The 13,901-nt window shown below is 41.4% G+C and overlaps 1 protein-coding gene across 1 annotated transcript; it reads left to right on the top strand.

The window, feature by feature from the left end:
• The first annotated feature begins 212 nt into the window (after positions 1-212).
• pkp3a (plakophilin 3a) lies at positions 213-13,608 on the top strand. Its single transcript, XM_080875483.1, has 13 exons — positions 213-541; positions 5,245-5,336; positions 5,753-6,498; positions 7,422-7,536; positions 7,976-8,180; positions 8,949-9,150; positions 9,418-9,535; positions 9,969-10,130; positions 10,225-10,404; positions 11,062-11,218; positions 11,398-11,593; positions 11,705-11,792; positions 12,580-13,608. The coding sequence occupies exons 1-13, from the start codon at positions 319-321 to the stop codon at positions 12,619-12,621; spliced, it is 2,526 nt and encodes an 841-aa protein (XP_080731609.1). The 5' UTR covers positions 213-318; the 3' UTR covers positions 12,622-13,608.
• Positions 13,609-13,901: the final 293 nt, after the last annotated feature.

Here is a 13,901-nt window from a genome sequence, read left to right as displayed (position 1 = left end):
TCTGGTATTTTCCAGTGAAGTAGGGAAAAAATGCAATCAACTTCGCATGACTGTTTTGAAAAACCTTCAAATGACTGACTGAGTCAGCGAGAATTTGGATTCTTCTCCATCTTATCGGACTCTTGTCTAAAGGGGGAGCAGCTCACCTGTGAATCTGGTAGTAAGTGTGACTCGTCTCTGAGGCTCCACCTCCGGCTGCAGAGCTCGGCTCTTTCGGTGCGTCTGACCAAAGACAGTTTGAGCTGCCACGACGCAGAGCGCAGGCACCCTGTCCGCGGCAGTGTGTGACCTATTTTTGCTCTCTTTTAACTTTTCACCATGAGTACAGTCGGCTCAGAGCACGTGTTTTTGACTGCTTTACAGCCCAACACTTCAGTCTCAACTTACGCCCTCCCGTCCGAGATCAAAGTCGGGAATGGGGGCTCTGTGTCTGACGACTCTGCGAAAGCGCGACGCGTCCAGCAGCAGATCCAGATGAGACTGGCGGAAAAGTCCACACTTCCGCGTCAGAATGGATCCACCTCACACTACGCCATGTCAGGTAAACATCAACGAGTTTTTAAGTCGCTTTCACATGGAGTTACACCTACACTCTCTCACTGCTCTGCATTTCCAATTGAGAGCTGCTGTGTGAGGTGGTCTGTGTTCAGTGCGGACAAGTGGCGGAATTAAGTGTGACAATCCAAGTTTCCAGCCTGGCGCTGCGGGCACAGGTGCTCAGCAGTGCTGAGTGATACAGATGAGTTGTTAATCAGACCACTCAGTCCTGTGACCATGTTTCCTTTGGTCTTATTTGACGACATTATGATCTGTCACACTGACTCAGGTAGTAAACATGCCAGGTAATAAAAGCATGATCTTTATATGTCCAGACATATCAAACTCCAGCCAAGAAAGGCTTGGTTTGAGTTTTGAAACAAGACATATTCATAGAGCTCACGCTGAGCTATAAAAGGATTCATCTACAGACTCCAACACCCATAGGAAATTTAAAATGCTGACATTTAAGAGGCTGCATTCATTTTCTTTTACACTTTTTACTGTGAAAATTACCCAGATGATTAATCCCATCAATACAGCTTGAAAGAGAAACTACTTCCCTGTTGCTTCACCACTTGTTTATTTGTCTAATAAATAGAAACCTAATGATAAAATTAATTTGTTTTTCTTTCGATTCGTTTTTTCCCTAAACTCTTTTCAGACCTCCAAGTCTGACTCCGAGCCAATAGTTTCAAATGCAAGAGTGACACTCAACTGATATGGCCTGGGGGGTGGGGGGTGTTCTGCATGCTTGTCTGAATTCCTGTGGACTCATTTTTCTCGTCAGCTCTTCGAGGAATTTGCGTTTTGTTCTGAGATGAGCTCCAGCAGCAGCCATTTTACTCAATGTCATGTCTCTGCAGAGGAGAAACGGTTAATGTGTAACAAGCCCGAACAAGTGCTCCTTTCATGAACTTCACTGATAGCAGACTAAGGTGAAAACCTCTCCCCCCTCTCCCCACCCGTGGGATTAGGTTTCAGGTAGTGCTTGGCTTAAAGGTAGGTGGGTTCAAGAGATAGCAGAGGGGCTCGTTCACAGTTGATACATTATCATAACTGGTCCGTCGGAGGCATGTTGACACGCAGTCAAAGTCAAGGTGGGACTGTTATGTAAGCAGTGACAACACTCCCACAAGGGGAATGAAAGGCAATACTGAAGCGCTGGGAATTAGTATGATCAGTAGTTACATCAAAGTTTATGATAAGACTTCAGTGAAAGAGCTGAGCTACTCATGCTCACAGTCTTGTCATGGCCTGTGTCTGCTCTTAAACCTCATGACTGCACACGTGACTGATCCATGAAGCTACATGCCAGTGGCATTTGAGGCCAAAGCATATCTCGCCCAAAGTGACCATAAAGTATATCATCCCGTGCATACCTTTGCACTCCATAATTTTCTGTGTGCGACCAAACTGCGAGGAGACGGCAGAGGAGCTTGACGGCTTGGGTCTTTGTTTACCTGAGCCTTTACTCGCCTGCTTCAGCGGAGAGAACATGACGTTCATGCTGTGTTCAGCTGCAGAAACATACGTGTCGGATAAATATGTCATTGCCTGCGTTTCTGTGTGCCATTCTTTGCCCTGGGTTTAGCTTGGAAGAAAACTTATTGTCATTAACTGTGACTTCATATTAATCATCTTCTGAAAGCATCTACAAGAGGCACATTCCTTACCACACAACAGGGAATGCTGCTGTTTCAGTGGTTTGCGGTTTTAGAAAAGTTCATTATGAATGCGTAAGTGTTTGCACATGGTTTCTGGTTCATGGATTCTGCAAGGAATGTTTTTTCTACTTCGTCCCAATTCTAAAAACTGCTGCAGCTATGCATTTATGACAGTGAGTGAACAGTGTTCAAGCTGTATGTGGACAAGTCTCAGCAGAAAGCGAGGGTGAAAAAGGAAATATTTACAAGGAGTCCTGGCTTGGTGATCAAAGTACATTTTTTTTGAGTGGCAGCAGAGGAAGGGAAAAAAAGTTTCCTCGCTGAAGGACTTTTCAGGGGGTGTGTTGTAACGGCTGTTGCTCTCAGGTGTGTTGGGCGTAGTCCAGGTAGAACAGGGGTCAGGCCCGAGAATGTGTCAGTCTGGTTTTTATACCTGTGGTATGCAATAAAGTAGCATAAAGGGCGGTCCAGCCCACCTTTCTTTACATATATGGTAGGTGTAAAACCGCTCAGGTTCAGCAGAAACATGCATGTTAAGTACACTAAGATACAATGCATGGCAACAAAAACACACAAACCTGATTTTTTTTTGAAAAAATAATGTCTACAAGCCAGAAGCTCAGGTTTTGTACAGTTTTTTTGCTCTTGGATCAGTATGATGTCATAAAGAACGGATATACCTTATATAGACATGTTTCAGATACACTGAAACATCTCTGATGAGACATCTCTGACTGTGAGCAGTGCAGCCGCACCCACCTGCATTTCACATCATTTGTCTTTGATGTGGGAAGTAATGAAAATACATCTTTACTGTACTTAAGTAGACTTTTCAGGTACATGACTTGAGTCTGTGTTTCTCTGACAGCATTTTTCTTTTACTGCCTTAATTTAAACACAAACATCTCTACCTTATACTCCTAACATTTTGCTAAATGAGATTGGTTTTTTTCCCCCAGTTTAAGACGTTTTAGGGGAGTTATAGTTTCATGTCACCACACGCCTTCAAACATCAAACCAAACCAAAATGAACCTAAATGGAGCTAACAATAGCACATAAAAGGCAGTCCTATTGGTGTGTCCATCACCTGTGCTTCTGACACTCAAAGAGATCAAAGAGGCAAAAAACAAACTTATAATTTATATCTTATGTATTGTGATAATTTTCTTTTAATTCTCTTTTTCTCTGCATAACAGATGTTCAAGCTGAGTCCTTTCATTAGAATTTAAGTTGTAATAAAATTTGTAGTACCGTGTGTTAATATTATTTTCTTATGATATTAACATTAAAATGAGATTCATTTAGCAGGCAAAAAGAGTTGGTAGAAATGCCTTCTAAAGAGCTCTCCTTTGCCTTTATAGCACAACATTTCTGTCTGTACTTTTATTTGTATATGTACTTCTGCTTACATGAACGATCTCTGCAAGTTTACCACCTCATTGTATGAAGTGCAGCCAGGCGGAAATAAATAGTGTTATGGGAGAGGCGTTAAAACTACTCTGAATCAGAATGAGCGGGTTTAATACAAATCATTAGCTTGAACCTCATTTTAGATCATTCAAAAGGTGAGTTGAAGACATCACAGTTTGAAAACTGGCAGCTAGTTACTGTTTTATGACATGTTAGTAGTCCAGCCTGTAAACAAGTCCATAGACTGTTACATAATATTAATAAATGTCCCTCTGCCACTACCTCAGTTTTGAAATTTTATTTTATAAATGACACATTCTGGTCACCATTTTGATCCCAATCAAGTGTAATAAACACATAAATATCCCTTAAATTACATTTTCCCTACAGCCACCAGAAGGTCAACATTTATGACCAAATCCTTGCAAAACTAATGATTCTCCAATAAGTCATGGCTCTATTTTGTGTTTCAGTAAATTACAGGCTGCAGAATTAATTTCTTGGGAAGGGATTCTAAATCACATAAACATAATTACACCCATAGATGCTACTTTATAATTAACATAGTTTTGTCACTGACATATTCCCCTCTCAGCTTAGATATGTGGGTCGACAAACTGTAAGCCTGCTTACACTGTAAATAGCTTGCTCCATGGCTGCTAGTGGAGTCACCACTTGCCATTTGAGTCTGGACGGAGAGCAAAAAAACATTCGCATACTCTGTGTTTGCTGACAGAAACCTGCAAATGTCTTTGTATGTAGGACAGGTAACCGGAGACATCGGCCCTGCTGACTGGTCAGGTCCTGCTGCAACACACCGTGTGAAATCAAACCTTTGGGCTTCGGCGCAACACGACACCGGCTATTTAGACAGAAATGTCTTTCATGTAAAACATTGTTGTAAATTAAAGAGGCACACCTTATTGTGGGATTTTCGTCTGCGATTGATCCCACCCTAAAAGTGCCTTTTTTATGACATGCAATATCTTCTTTGAACTTCTTTTTTAATCACACTTGGCCTCTTAGAAGTTGCAAGAATACAGTCAGCAGTTGATTCAACTTTCAGAATGAAAGTACTGTATAAATGAACTTCCCTTTTTGAAAAATGGGAGAGTGTTTCTTAAGAAAAAAAGGGAACTTTTTCAACTATTTTTGTAGTCCAATCACTTCCTGCTGTCATTGTTCCATTTTTGTCCAGACCTGTTTAGAAGGGATTTTCTTTGACACTAGTAGCAGTAGGGTTAGGCTAAAGACGAGCTGTTAAGTCATAAATCTCTCAAATTACTGATTCCTTACCTGACTTGGTGGAACAGCGGTTTAACAGAGACGTTAGTCACCAAGAAATCGCTTACGTTTCTGTATAAAACAGAATGATTATTATTTATTATTATAAAGGTTCTATAAAACATTTTTGTGACTGTAGCTCAGGAGGTAGAGGATAGAAAAAGCTTTTAGAAACAAGTGGTTGTGTGAATGAGACGTGTTGTATAAAGACTGCTCCAAAACACCATAATTATATACAGCAGTTGTAATGTGTATAAATATATTTTAATGTGTTGTAATTATGTGTTATTCACTGACAAATGGTGGATTACATTTTTTTTTTAATTTTTTTTTGCTTCTTTTCAGATTACGGTGGTTCATCGTCAGTGAAATATAACACCCATAACCCAAGTTTCAGCTCTAAATCATCCTTCATGTACTCTGGTTCCAGAACAATCGTGAGTGGAGTGTTTCTCACTTTTTCAGCCCAATATTCACACACACAAATGATTAAACTGAGTCTTTAATCTAACACCAGACGTTATATTAGCTGGAAGCTCCCATCTTAAAAAAGCTGATGGCTTTGCTGACATGTCACGTAGGACACAGCGTGTGTGGTATTTCACAGTAGGCTGTGATTAGATCAGCTCTGAGTTTTCTTGTCCACTCACTAGATTCCTCAATCTTAGTGATTAAATTCGAAAGACGCTGGCTGATTAATGCACGTCAGTGTCCTCGCCTTTGTTTCCGTAACAGTCCCCTGAATAGATTTAGAAATATTTTTGATTCATCCAAACTTACAGTTCAGTGAAATATATTGAGTAACTCTCTTTACACATCTGTTTGTAACAGTAACTCCTCTCTCCACCCTCAGGGTCCGCAACTGTCTCAAAGGTCAGGCTTCAGCAGCCGTTCTGCTGCCCCAGACATGGCTGGCCTTCAGAGGATGAGTATGAGGAGTGGAGGTCCAGGTTATGCTGTTGGTGGGGGTGGTGGGGGTTTTTATCAAGAAGAAATGCGCATGGGGACCATGAAACGAATGGACCCAGAAATCTCTACGCATTCAATGCAGCCAATGCCAATGCAAATGAGGGGCTGGGGTGTCGACAACAGCGATGCTGGCAGTTTAGTCTCCGAACGTGACACCACCTATGGTCGCTCGTATGCTCAGAGCGCGGTCAATGGCTACACCAGCCAGATGATGCAAGGAGGAGGCAGCTCGGGCTTTCAGTCAACCATGCGCCGATCTCTAAGCGGCACTCTTTCCCGTGGCGGAGGGGTGCCAGCAGGTGGGACAGAGATTGTCCAACAGCAGTCCTTCAAAGGCCCGGCCCACCGCACCATCAGCAGGATTACAAACCGTAACCGGATGAGCGTGGGCTCCATGTCTGGAACCATGCAGCAGACGTCAGGTGGGAGCGTCTACGGGGGAGGTGGAGACACTGTGGACGGAGGGTTCATGATGTCCACGATGTCTGGCTCCCAGGGGAACCTAAGGATGCAGCGTCAAGGCACCATGTCCCGTGCCATGTCGGTGAAGAGCATGCAGAGTGTGGGCAGGGGCATGGACATCTACGACGGGCAGATGGAGTTGGGAGCCAGCATGGGCAACCTGAGCGGGTGAGAAGCTTTTCACATTCATAGGATCAGTGTTTTCATTGGTAGCACTGATTTTCCTGTACTGTACTGAAGTTTGTGATAACTGTATGATGTGGTGCAGGTCAGTGTCTGGAAAAATGCCCATATTTACATTTGATAGGTCAGGTTTTATCAGTCATCAACATCATCAACCTCAACAACCAATGATGTTGGGTAAGAGGAATTCTAGAATCCTAGAAAAACAGAACAGTGATTGGTCTTTCTAAGAATTCAGTATAGTTTAGTGTGTGTACTGTATACAGGTCTTCAGCTTCAGCCCATCATTTTTTTCTGTCAAAGAGAAAACGGAAAGCAAAGAAAGCAACGCTAGCATGAAGAAAACTGGCATGAGTGTGATGTCACACAACCTTTAGAAAAAAAAACATTTAAGTGCTGATGAAAGGAATTGATGAGCTCAGAGGCGTATTGATCAATTTGGAAGCAGTCCTTTAACAGAGGTGGTTCTCCACTCCTCTCTCTAGTCATCCTCATGACTCAGTTTGTTGTATTTGTCACTGACGTTCTTAGTGAAGGTGATGAACCAATGTGCCATAAATTTCATGTGTCACTAAGTTCACAAGGGGAGTGTGCAATGTGAAAAGTGAGTTTCCTAAGAGCTGTGGATTGGGAGGTGGCTCCATAGTGGCAGGACTGGTTTCGGGTGTGGCAGCTCAGTGTCAAGCTTCACATTTCACACATCCCACAGCGTGTGGTTAGGGTGAGCTGATTTGCAGCACACTGTGCGATTTGGAAGAAGTTCAACAACACAATTTTGCACACAAGTAACAAACCGCCTGCGAATAGCTGTCTCTTTGTGTGCTACCAAACATAACAGCAGGGAAGTTATGTAATAAAGTGTTTTTTTAAGTTCCTGTGTTGAATTTGTTTATTTGCTTCTTTGTCAGGTTGGACATGCAAACAGCAGTGCAGTACCTGACAGAGGAAGATCCCAGCCTGCAGGCCCTGGGTGCCGCATACATCCAGCATCAGTGTTACAATGACAAAGACTCTAAAAACCTGGTACTTTGCACTGATTAAACTCATGGTTACAATTCCTTCAGTTCTTTCCTCTGTGCTATTAAGAAACTCATTCATGAAAGTTGTTTTCCTTCAAGTGCCAGCATCCACTGATAGATGTTTCTCCTCTTCTGGTGACTTTATATAAGCTGGGGCTTCGGTTCTGGTGTGTCCTAGTTCTTCTTCTACTTTTTCTTCTTCTTCTCCATTTCTTAACTTGAGATAGTGCGGCAATCTCTTGTCGGCAGATTTAACTTCTCCAAAAATAATTTTTAAAGGGAATTTTCTGACTTTTTCAAGAATTAAATGACCCTTTCACATTGTTTCACATTGAAGCAACTCTCAGTTTTTATAATTTCATTTAGGTCCCTGTCCCAGTCCTACAGTCCTAGAGATTGTATAAATACCCAAATGCCCAACTGTTTTTTCCTTCCCTCTTTAGGTGCGTCAACTGGGTGGCATTGGTGATTTGGTGCAGCTGTTCAACAGCCAAGACCTAGAAGTACGGCGCTACGCCACTGGTGCCACACGCAACATCATCTACGAGAACCAGGAAAACAAGTCGGCCCTGATCGATAAGGATGGCATCCAAGAGCTCGTCAAGGCGCTTGAGGAGAACGATGACGAGCTCCGCAAAAACATCACAGGTATTGCAACGCATGCACCAGAGAAGCACCTAGAATATTGTTTTGGAGCTTTCCCACAAGAGGAAGTGGCTACAGATTGGTTCAAGTCAGTGTGTGGATTTAAAGTGATCAGATTGTCAAAAAGAGCAGTCTTTGAAATTGATATTGTTCAAACAAACGAGAGCACACCGCGGAGATTTGCAAGGCATGGGGCGTGTCTGAATACACAGAGAGTTGGATGGGGAACTGCTGTCATGTCTATAGACTGTGTAGGTGAGGATGGGAGCTGTGTGGGCCCGTGAAGCAGCAGTATGTCAGCCGCCCCCTTTGATGAGACAAGACCTTGTCACTTTTGTCCTTTAAGCCACAACACAGAGTGCTAAGTAAAACGCCTTGGCATAGGGAATAACTTTTACCTGTACTTATTAACATCAGTGGGCTTCCAAAATGTGACAGCAGATGACAGGTTTTTGATTCATGGAGCACAATGTAATCCTCAAATGGATATTTTATTTTAATGGCATGTGTTTTTTGGGGGGGGATATTTCTGCTAAGCTATGGTAGGTTAAATAATTACTGTGAAATCATTTTAAATTGGTTAATGTTCATTTAACTCACTGCTGGCCTGAAAAAACATAGTTTCCCCCAATTTTTTGGTTAACTGTTGCCATACTTCTTGAACTCAATCAATAAAAACATCCTGAAATCATATTTGAGAAAAGCTGATGACAAAAAAAAGAAGCAATAGTATGCCTAAATGCCAGTTTTTATTTGTCCGTATTCGTGCAGGTATCTTTTGGAACCTTTCATCCAAAGAAAACCTTAAGGAGAAACTAGCCAAAGCGACACTTCCTACACTTGCTCAAAAGATCCTCGTCCCCCTCTCGAAAAACGAGATGGGTCGGACTGCGCATACCGATTCAGACACAGAAATCCCTCCTGAGTCCCCTTCCGAGACAGAAATCTTCTGCAACGCCACAGGATGCCTCAGGTGCACCTCATTTATGTGTCTTGCGTCTGCAGCTGCTACATGATTGATTAAAATGTATGCGTATGCTTTTCCTTTCCCATGACTGCATTTGCATTTGGCAAGCTTGTTTTTTCACACCCAGCGCTTTTTTTGCTGATTACTCCAGCCTCCAGTTACCTTTGACTCTAATGCATTGGTGCCAGGAGTCCTGTAATCTATATGTGCACAACACTCAATCTGACCTGAAGAAGTTCTCTGAAATCACTTGCTTATTTTCTGTGTTCTTAGGAATTTGAGCTCCGTGAACGAAAAGACCCGCCGGTCGATGAGAGAAACAATTGGAATTGTGGAGTCTTTGGTGAACTACATCAAGGCCTGCCTCAAAACAAACAGAGCCGATGAAAAGGTGGGAAAATAGCTAAAAAAATAAGGAGAAATCCAGAGAAGGCAAAAAATAAAATACACATTTTTTTAATAAGCCCCTCCTACCAGAGGAGGCGAGGCACTGCCACATGCTTCAATAGCACTAAAAGTAAGTCAGTGTTGACGTTGGCGTTCATGTGGGATTCAAACCCTGGTCCTCCAGGTGAAACCCTTCTTTTTATCTCTTTTTTAAACTATATATATAGTGCTCAAGTTGGTTTGATAAGTGACCTCTTACAGGCTTGTTTTTGTTGTTGTTGTTTTTAACGCCTACAGTCTAGTTTCCCCTAAGACAACTTGAGTTGCAGTATATTATATATGTTGTTTTTTTTGTTTTGTTTTTTTGTCCAAAATGATACACAGGCCTAATTTCCTTTGTGTACTTATTTGTCTGGATGTGTGTATGTCTGTTCTAGGGGGTGGAGAATTCAGTGTGTATCTTGAGGAACCTCTCCTACCAGCTCTACAGCGAACTTCCATCTTCTGTTTTAGCCCGCATTGAACCAAACAGAGATCAGGACAATGGGCTGGGCAAATCCATCGGCTGCTTTACACCTCAGAGCCGAAAAACCAAAACTGTAAGCACGTGTGAGAATCGCTCCATTAGCAAGTGCACATAGACCATCCTGCACATCTTAATTCTGCCTTCTCCTGTATTTCTTTGACTGACAGAAAAAGAAGCAGTTTCAAATTTTAGGTCAAGTTGCCAAAATGCCAAATGGTATGGAGTGGCTCTGGCATCCTGATATTTTGAAGGTGTACCATGAATTGCTGAAAAAATGCGAAATCAACAGTAACACCCGCGAAGCAGCAGCTGGAGCACTGCAGAACATCACAGCTGGAGACAAAAGGGTGAGCAGCAAATTCATCAGGGATTCAAATGTAGTAACCATACACTGTATATAAAAGATGTAAACAGCTACAGTGGCATCACCCAGCATCCCAGAGTGGTGGGAATACAAGTTGCATTAATAAAGAGTTTGTTGTGTTTAATGTAATGAAGACGTTCAGAGATCAAAGACAAATGGAGTACATCTTATCTTAATAAGGTCCAATTACCTAAAAGAAAAGTAAAACAGTCGAATTTCACTCACCAAAATGAAATAAAGTTTTCTTGGATGCACTGTAACACAGAGAAAGCCAAAACTGCTTTTTCCGCTAATTCCATTAAAAATGTTTCCAAAGGAGTCGCTGGTACATACAAGGCCAAACTGTCCGGATAAGGGACTAATGTCAGCCGTAGTTACATTTTTTGTCTTGTGCCCGCTCTCGGGGAAATACAACTACAACTGGAAAAAAAGACATCACAGTTACGGACATTACACATATTACAAGGAAGTGCTGAGTAACACAGTGATAACATCATCACAAATCAAAGCACAAGCGACACAGAGATGAAGGACTCGGTATAAAAGATCTCTAACAATGCAAAGTTTACAAAGGTTGTTTGATAATTGGCTATAATTAGTCCATCTCATACATTAATTGCTCTGTCTCTTTAACTTGTAGTGGCCTGCGGTGCTGAGCGATATGGCTTTGGACAAAGAACGCATGCTGCCAACCATCATAGACATGGTACCTCGTTCTGCCAAAGATGCAGAGCTGCGTTCGCTCACAGGTTTCCTACGAAACCTTTCCCGCCATACCGACGATAAAGACGACATGGGTCAGTCTTCTTTTTTTTCTTTTTTCTCTTCCCCTTCTGTAGAAATGTTGATGTCTCTAAGACACAGAATATAAAACCCTAAACTGTTGTCTTTGCAAAATTTTAAGAATTAGTGGATTGTCAAAATTGATTTTCACATTTCTTTTTATAAGATGTGTAATTTGTATCGGTTTATTTAGCCAAAAAGACTGTGAACACACTGGTGGATAAACTGCCTATGGATGGAAATCAGAAGTTTCCCTCCAGCGAATCGGTGGTCAACATCTGCGGTGTTTTCAATAACCTGGTGACTGGCAGCATGAGTGCAGCCAGAGACATCACCCAATTTGATGGCCTGCTAAAACTGATAAGCATCCACGACACACGAACCAGCAGGTTGGAACATTTTTCCAGACTCCTGATGTTCAATTTTAATGTTGCTATCCAAAATTTTGTGTGTGAAGTCATTTGTATCATTTAATAACCTTGGATGAAATATTTTTCTAGCCTTGAAAACAATAAGGCATCCACAGCAGCAGCCACAGTTCTGTCCAACATGTATCATTACAAGAAGCTGCACAGACAGTACCAATCGGTAAGAGATGGCTTTGAGCTCTGCACTTCTAATCATGACATGCAAGAAAAAATCAATAATATATCAAAGATAGAGCATCTAATTTCCTTCTATTCCTCATATATTTAGACAAACACCAATCTTTCCATTTTCAGTTTACTATTTTTTTCCAAGCTTTTGACACTTAAAAAAAAATCCTTTTAAAGAGTTTCCTGACCTGTCCACACAAAAGTGAATATTCATTGAAAACAGTTTCTTTTCTCGCCGCCCCACCCTCATTCTTATCAGCTTGTGTGCATTTGTGTGTACATGCACATTATGTCTGAGTGTGAAAGAGTGAGAGTGACGGGAATTCTATGACGAACTCTGTTCATTCTCTGCAAAACTCTCTCAGTTAGATGACACGTTTAACACCTCACACTGCTACTCTTTAAACACACACACACACACACACACACACACACACGCGCGAACATATCCAGTCAGGCAGGTTCAGGGCTTGAGAAGGATAAGGTAATTTTACTGCCTTCTGCAGATCGCAGCTTGTCCCACCCAAAGGTGTGGCGTACAGCTTGTTTCTTCATGAACTTGTTCACACAACAGGAAACATGATTTAATGTTGGCTTTGATTAGAGTTTTCATTTTATTAATCAGATACGCACTCCATTGCGTTACTTTACATTTTGCATAATACTGTAAGTACAAGAGCACAGATTAAACTTGATCTTAAGATCACGGCAGGATGTTTTTCTGTGTTTTGAAGTATATTTAATATCATAACATCTTGTTTGTACCTTTTGTGCTACAGAAAGGATTCACAAAACAGTATCAATCAACGCTATTGATCTAAAGCTGAGGTAACTTGGGACAAATTCAATTCTACAACAGCGAACAATCCTGAAGTCTACCAGCACTCAGTGGCAGAAATCTATACCACAGTAACATCTGCTCTGTCTTCACCTGCAATCATTTATGTTATGGATATCAATACACAAGTAACAGAGGATCCATCCAAAGGAAATGTCAGTGGCATCAATGCAGTGCAAGAATTTATGGATTCTAATACACATATTTGCACCTTAAGCATTTACTCTCTTTGTTAGATCACTGTATGCGTTTTATGTATAATCAGGGATTTATTTTCTGTCACAGAGGTTTTAAAGCAGTTGATGGACAATCTGATGGACACTTGTGCCTTAGGTTTTAACAAAACTCCGTTTTGTCTCTCTCGTTTACGGTTCAGATGCAAGATACCCTTGTTTTTGTAAATATTGCTTTTTCTTTTGCATCGAAATGACATGTGTGTGTTTTATAGACAGCAGTCCTTTGTACTCGTAGTTTTCAGATAGATGATGTCTGTTATATTTGAATGTAAACCATAGATTTATAGAAATTTGGATGTAAATAAATTAGCTTAAGGGGGGGGGGGGTGTCATTCAATGTGGAATTTTGTTTATACATATTTCTATTCTTATGCAATGTTGTTATTGTAATCACTGTTTTTCTGTTGTAATTAATGGTGTGTGCTTAATGCTGGGGTGGCTTGATTACTTGTTGCAGGACAGATGAAACCAAGTATTTGTCATTTTAGCTATTAGCTGTGGCAAATTGTAGATGTAAACGTCTTTCAAACCTGGATCCATTGTGCAGTAAATCTATTTTGCAAAGTCTATTGTATAAAAATTAAATCCCTGAACTGCAGCAGTTGCTGCTCAGTGGCATAAATGGTAACCTTGTGTTTCTGTGTGTGCAGTAGAAGACACTTTGTTTGATTCTTTTTGCAGAGGTGTCATCTGCATATTTAACATCTAATAAAGAGAAACATTTGGAAATGAAATGACATTTTGTTTGCGTTTCTTTAGCGTGTGCGCACAGCACCATTTGCTGCCGAAACAGACTCACACCAACACTGTAAAATGCCAGCCACACCCTGTTTGCATATTTGTTCCTGCTCAGACAGGAACAATACCAGACCTTCCCTGCTGCACCCTTATTTAGGCTCTTACCTCAGTGCAGGACCTCCATGAGGAGAGAGAACATCAACGTTTACAAAGGAAGAAAACCTTGTGATTGATTTCCAGTACGTGCAAAGCTTCCAGCTAAACAATCCTATTGTGTGGGAGTCCCGTT

Source organism: Rhamphochromis sp. 'chilingali' (genome assembly GCF_963969265.1).
Source record: "Rhamphochromis sp. 'chilingali' genome assembly, chromosome: 2".
Taxonomy (NCBI): domain Eukaryota; kingdom Metazoa; phylum Chordata; class Actinopteri; order Cichliformes; family Cichlidae; genus Rhamphochromis; species Rhamphochromis sp. 'chilingali'.
Note: the sequence above shows the minus strand (reverse complement) of the source record. Positions and strands in the feature narration are given on the sequence as shown.